At 31.7% G+C, this 5,543-nt stretch overlaps 1 protein-coding gene across 1 annotated transcript; it reads right to left on the bottom strand.

Annotated features, from left to right (window-relative positions):
* Positions 1-792: 792 nt before the first annotated feature.
* LOC135843922 (serine/threonine-protein kinase 16) lies at positions 793-2,829 on the bottom strand. Its single transcript, XM_065361974.1, has 6 exons — positions 2,579-2,829; positions 2,248-2,485; positions 1,958-2,162; positions 1,739-1,893; positions 1,520-1,654; positions 793-1,430 (listed from the first exon to the last, which is right to left on the bottom strand). The coding sequence occupies exons 1-6, from the start codon at positions 2,686-2,688 to the stop codon at positions 1,305-1,307; spliced, it is 969 nt and encodes a 322-aa protein (XP_065218046.1). The 5' UTR covers positions 2,689-2,829; the 3' UTR covers positions 793-1,304.
* Between the last annotated feature and the right edge of the window lie 2,714 nt (positions 2,830-5,543).

Raw genomic sequence — 5,543 nt, 5'->3', positions numbered from 1 at the left:
TCACCTCATATCATCTCATAAACAATTTTCGCATGATTACCAACCTCTGCTCACAAAAGTACCTCTTGATTAAGGATTGTGTTTTCTATTTTGAACAACATGGAGCGCTCCTTTCTTCTTCGGATCGAATCTCGAGGTGTGATTGGTTGAAAATTGCCGCATGTTATAAAACTTTGGAAAAATAAAAAACTATTATGTTTTTTACTTTTTAATAATTTTAATTTTCATTAGTTACCTATACCTTTGTCGGGTTTGTCCTTTTGAATAAAAATTTTTGTTTTGTAAGCCGCCCTAAGCCCCGTGTTTTTTTCAAAATTTCTACGGTAATTTTGAACGGGGCACGGGGCTTCATTTATATCCTCCATCCTCCATCAAACAAAATATCATTTAGCACCAGAATATTATTTTTATCTGAGAATAAATATTATAAACTGAGTAATTGATTTTGTTTTGGTTCCTTTCGAATTACCTACTTATCGATTATCACTCAGCAATAAAAGAAGACATTAATTAATTCATTCTTCAGTTAATATAAATTAAATTTACTTTATCTCTTTCAAATGACTTCTTTATCTGAATTTGCACGTGAGTCACAACTTGAAATTAGAAATACAGATTATAAGTACGTAACCTTTATCATTTTACATGCACGATAAATGAAATTGTGATTTCAATATTTCAATATCATTTTTAAATTTTACGAAGCGAAAGGTCTTCTCTTCACTCTACTCGTTGAAATAATGTAAGTCCAACTTGACGCATAGACAACAGCAAAATGAAAACAAATACATATAGTGTTAATCAGTTTCTTTTATTATTATTTGATACAAAAACAGTCAACAATACTTATTACAATTCCAAAAATAAAATAAAACGAAAAGGCCAACAGAATTATAAAATTGACACTTTCAACAAAAATAAAAACAACAGACCAGAACAAAGTAAAACAAGAACAACAGAATGATAGTGACATCTTCTCAACAATGATAGGGATAAAAAATTCGACAAGTCAAATTATCTACGCATAATTGGTAAAAAAAAAATCATATTATAAAATGATATAAGGTAGGTAAATAAATGTATTTTGTGACATATAATAACAAATAATTATATTCGATTAATGCATAAAACACAACCTAAAACAAACCATCTTTCTCACCTAGGTGAGAAAATCCGGTCAAGAATCAAGGAATATGAACATCCAAATTTTAAAATCTACCTACGTATAATAATCAATAATATTGGGAGTTATGGTACAATACCTTAATTTATTCAGTACCGCCATTAAAAAAAAATATCAGCATTTAACAAGTGACATAAGAAGACTCGAGTTCAGTCAGAATTGCATTAGCTTTAGTTTTTACTTCATCTATAAATGGCCTCTCTTCAGGATTCAATTTCAGCATGCTCAAAATGAGATTATGAAAACTCTAAAAAAAAAAAAATCGAACGTAACAGAAATATATCAAGTACCTAGGTACAATTTTTACAATTTTTGAAAGTATTCTGATATAAATACCTCAGGATATGACGAATTCTCAGGAAATGTTATACGACCACTCACTACTGCTAAAGCCACAGAATCGCCTTTCTCGTGGATGTAGTCAAATGGTGATTTGTAAAAGCATAGTGCGTAAAGTAAACATCCTAAAGACTGGAATTAAAAAATAGGTAAATGCATTTTTTAAAACTCACCGTAATTATTTTAATTAGGTAACTTGGGAATTTAGTAACCTACCCAAATATCAGTTCTTTGATCAATGGTAGAGTTAACCTCAACGTTGAACAATTCTGGAGCGCGATATGTAATTGTGCATCTTGTGCTAGCATAGTCTTGAAGTTTTTGAGCTTCTGAACTGTTTTTAATAAATACGATCGCAGGAGCAGTCGATCCTGTAAATTAATTTATTTGAAATTTTCATTTTCACTTAATTGGGTGAAAGAAGAATGGACATACCTAAATCCATAACTACTGGGGTATTGTCAGGTGCTAAGAGGATATTGGAAGGTTTAATATCTCTATGAGCCAGAGGCGTAGGACGAAAATTATGGAACACTTTGATGCTTTCACATACTTGAATGAATAAATTCATCACATCCATCGGACTCATATGTTGATCAATTTTTTCTCGTATTTTTAGGTCTTTATCGACTGTTCCATTCTATTAAAGTAACATTTTGACCATTAATTAGTACAAGATATAGGTATTGGAAATTATTTCTATTTTAAATATCACCGGTCCTCACTCGATAGAAAGGTAACAGCATGTATACAACAGTTACAGAATGAAGCACAGGATCCGCTCCTTTATCAGTCAAAATGTGGTCCAAACATGGTAAAATATTAGGATGCTTCAGTAAATTATGATATTCGACTTCTTGTAATGCTGTTTTTTGATCTTCTAATCCATGACAAATAATTTTTTTCAAAGCATACTTCTTCTTCGTTTCGAAGTGTTCCACCAGATAGATTGTACTGAATCCACTGAAACAAAGTGCCAGATGATGAATGATTTAAATACCTATTTCAATCTACATAATATTATGTAGATTTAAGTTTCATTATTTGTTTACCTACCCTCCATCGATCATTTCACGAACATGGTACTTCACATTGTTGATTGTAACAGTCTCCCTAGAACATATGCAACCCATTTTGAAGAGAATACTCCATCCGAGAGAATTCATTTTTGCACTAAATCAATATTGTAAACTTCCACTGGTCCATAGTAAAGAATTTTTTGAAAATAAAACACCAAAGTGAAAGTAGTGTCTTGTGTGTTTTTCTTCTTTTTTTTTACGTAAAAATTCTTATCAATAAATAATTCGTAGCCTGTTCAGCATTTTTCTTTCAGAATGACCAAGTTAGGAAGAATTTGAGTACGTTTTAAAAAATGAAGAGAGAGTTAGATAAAATTTTTGAAATATGAGAAGTTTCTTCTGGTTTCGCCAATAGATGGAGTTGAATTAATTTGTAACTTCTCACACAACGTTTGCTTAGAAGAGCGTAGAGTTCGTTAGTTGTACTAGAGCTCGACTGAAACAGAACTTCAGCAAAATAATGAAAAAGAAAAAACTTCATTTTCATTTCAAAATTCAATTTCATCGAACGAGTCAAGTTCAATTTGCACTATTTGCAGATGCAGATATAACAAGAATTATTACAACTTATTTCAAAAATTGGTTTGAATTTCTCAAGTACTTACATGCCTACTGCCACTGCCTAGTGCCTAGTTGTGTTTTGATCCGGCAAGTACATATAGGTTAGAATTTTCATTTCAATCTTGCGTTTCATTTTCGAAATAGAGTTGGAAGAAAAATCTGAAAAATGAGTTACCAATTACCATGTCTAATTAGTAATTGTTCAATGTTCAAATATCCGATTTCCAGAAAATATAATCAGTTCATAATTGATAATTTTCTAAAGTAAGTAGTGGTTAAATTAGAAGTTAGAACTCTATGTACATGTTTGGAGCATGGAACACCGGATATGGACCACTACTTTGATCACTTGAATAATGTTGCAGGTACAGATTTTATTTCACTTGCACGTAGTTTCACTAGGTACCTAGTTTCAGTATGGTTTCAGTTTCACATTTAAGTTTTTACTTTCATTTTGAGTAAAATTGGGAAATTTCAAATTACAAAAAAACAAAAAAAAACGAGCAAACAAACTCAAATATATTTATAAATATTTGAAAATAAACCATTTTTTGACATTTTTAAATTTTACCGCGATCATTTCATTGATTCTGCTCCTTCTGCAGACGAGCCAATCAGCGGTGCTGTAAATTACATGTTTTTTTAAACACGTGATTTCGGAGTACCGGGTGTCCAAAAAAAAGTTTTTCATATGCCGAAAAGGAGAGAAAATTCCTTTTATCAAAACTTAAAGATTGAATAATATAATTATCGGATACTCAAACGTACATTTTTTTCAATAGCGTTATGTTATTCAATTTTTTACTTTTGACGCTGGGAAATTTTTTTGCATGTCGTTTTATCAAAACCCATTATTTTTGGACACCTGGTAACAATGATGACGAATACTGATAAGACGATAAGACGAGACTGTTGATCGTTGATCCTTTGTGTTTCAGGAGGCATTTTACAGTGAAAATTGAGCGTTTTAGTCATTGATTAATAGTCAAATGAAATCGTTTCAAGTTTAAATGAAATCACCAAAAACGTGGGAGGTAAGTAAAGTGCACACAATTTGTAGCAATCTATTTTCTAGACATGTGAATATACCCAGGTATTGCATCCAGTTCACAGTTTCTTCATTTCTGCCCAATTCCTGTTATTAATAATGGTATCAACGATTGATTTACCTACAGTTCAGCGTTCTTTCAGCCTGAATTCTTCAACTTCTCTGCAAACTTCTTCGTTGTATTACTTCGAAAATGTCATCTGAAATACGTGCGAATTTGGATGGCGCATGCTCTCACGGTATCCGTTTTACTTTATTGTGTAGATATTATGTTATGTACATATTTCGAAGTGCTGATTTCGCCAAGATATTCTCTCATTTTGCGGAAATTTAATTTCTGCGTATTCTCGAAGAAGTCTTACTAGCATCACATGAACATTTTCACTCAGTATACCTGATGCTCAATTAAAATTTCGGCTGTTTTATTTCTCTTTAATTATTTTATTACTTGAAAGCTTTTTTGAAGTCGAACATTTCAACCGAAATTAGACTGCTACTACACCTTTGTGAAATAATTCATCAAGTTTTATGGAAGCTTGACTGCTTTTTTCATCCATGGTGTAAATTTTCGTCGGAAAATTTGAATATGTATTTCAAGTTTTCATGCTTGTTGAAAAGTCATTCCAAGTTCTATAGTTACCTACATTGTTTTAGTACCTCATTCATTCCACGTAAAACAAATATTTTCGCTGAAATGCGATTTTCATTCTGATACTGTACTATGTACCTATGTACGTAGGCAGATATCTTACCTACGGTTGTGTACGTTCGACTGAGAGTCGTCAAAATAACCATCGAATAATAAATTATACGGCTTTGTTGCATTATTCGGAATTTTAATAAAATCATCCGACCGACCTTTTCTTTCAATTTTGTTTCACTGTCCTTAAGCAACATACTTCACTAGTAGGTGTACTGAAATAATTGTTTGCTTTGCTGCTGGAAATGAAATACTTTGATGTTCGGATGCCAAAACAACTCGTAGTTAATTTATTTGGCACTTCGTTGAAATGCGAAAAAAATTGAGTTCGGCCTAAAGGTAACATTTTTTAATTAAACTGACTACCAACTACTATTGTAGAATAACATTTTTCAGCAGCTTTCGTGGTTCGATCTTTACACCTACGTCGAAGAAAACCGAAAGGAAATCTTTCAAGGCTACTTTTCCTCGCGCACATCTTGAAAATTGGAAGAAGAAGAATATATCGGCTGGATGCTTAGGTACCTGTTATTATGATGAAAAGTAAAATAAGTTTGACGTTTGTGAAGTAGACTAAATATTTTAATTTGTAATCGAATAATATTCACTACAAATGTTTTGTCAAGCAGATCA

Source organism: Planococcus citri, chromosome 4 (assembly GCF_950023065.1).
Source record: "Planococcus citri chromosome 4, ihPlaCitr1.1, whole genome shotgun sequence".
In the NCBI taxonomy this organism is placed as follows: domain Eukaryota; kingdom Metazoa; phylum Arthropoda; class Insecta; order Hemiptera; family Pseudococcidae; genus Planococcus; species Planococcus citri.
This window is presented reverse-complemented; position numbering and strand designations above follow the sequence as displayed.

What these genes read in the sequence shown, in the direction of transcription:
- LOC135843922 (XM_065361974.1), bottom strand. Translation starts at nt 2,688, where the DNA reads ATGAATTCTCTCGGATGGAGTATTCTCTTCAAAATGGGTTGCATATGT. An exon ending in ATCAAAGAACTGATATTTGG is followed by an intron (nt 1,655 to 1,738) that starts GTAGGTTACTAA and finishes TTTTAATTCCAG; the next exon opens with TCTTTAGGATGTTTACTTTA. An exon ending in AGAATTCGTCATATCCTGAG is followed by an intron (nt 1,431 to 1,519) that starts GTATTTATATCA and finishes TTTTTTTTTTAG; the next exon opens with AGTTTTCATAATCTCATTTT.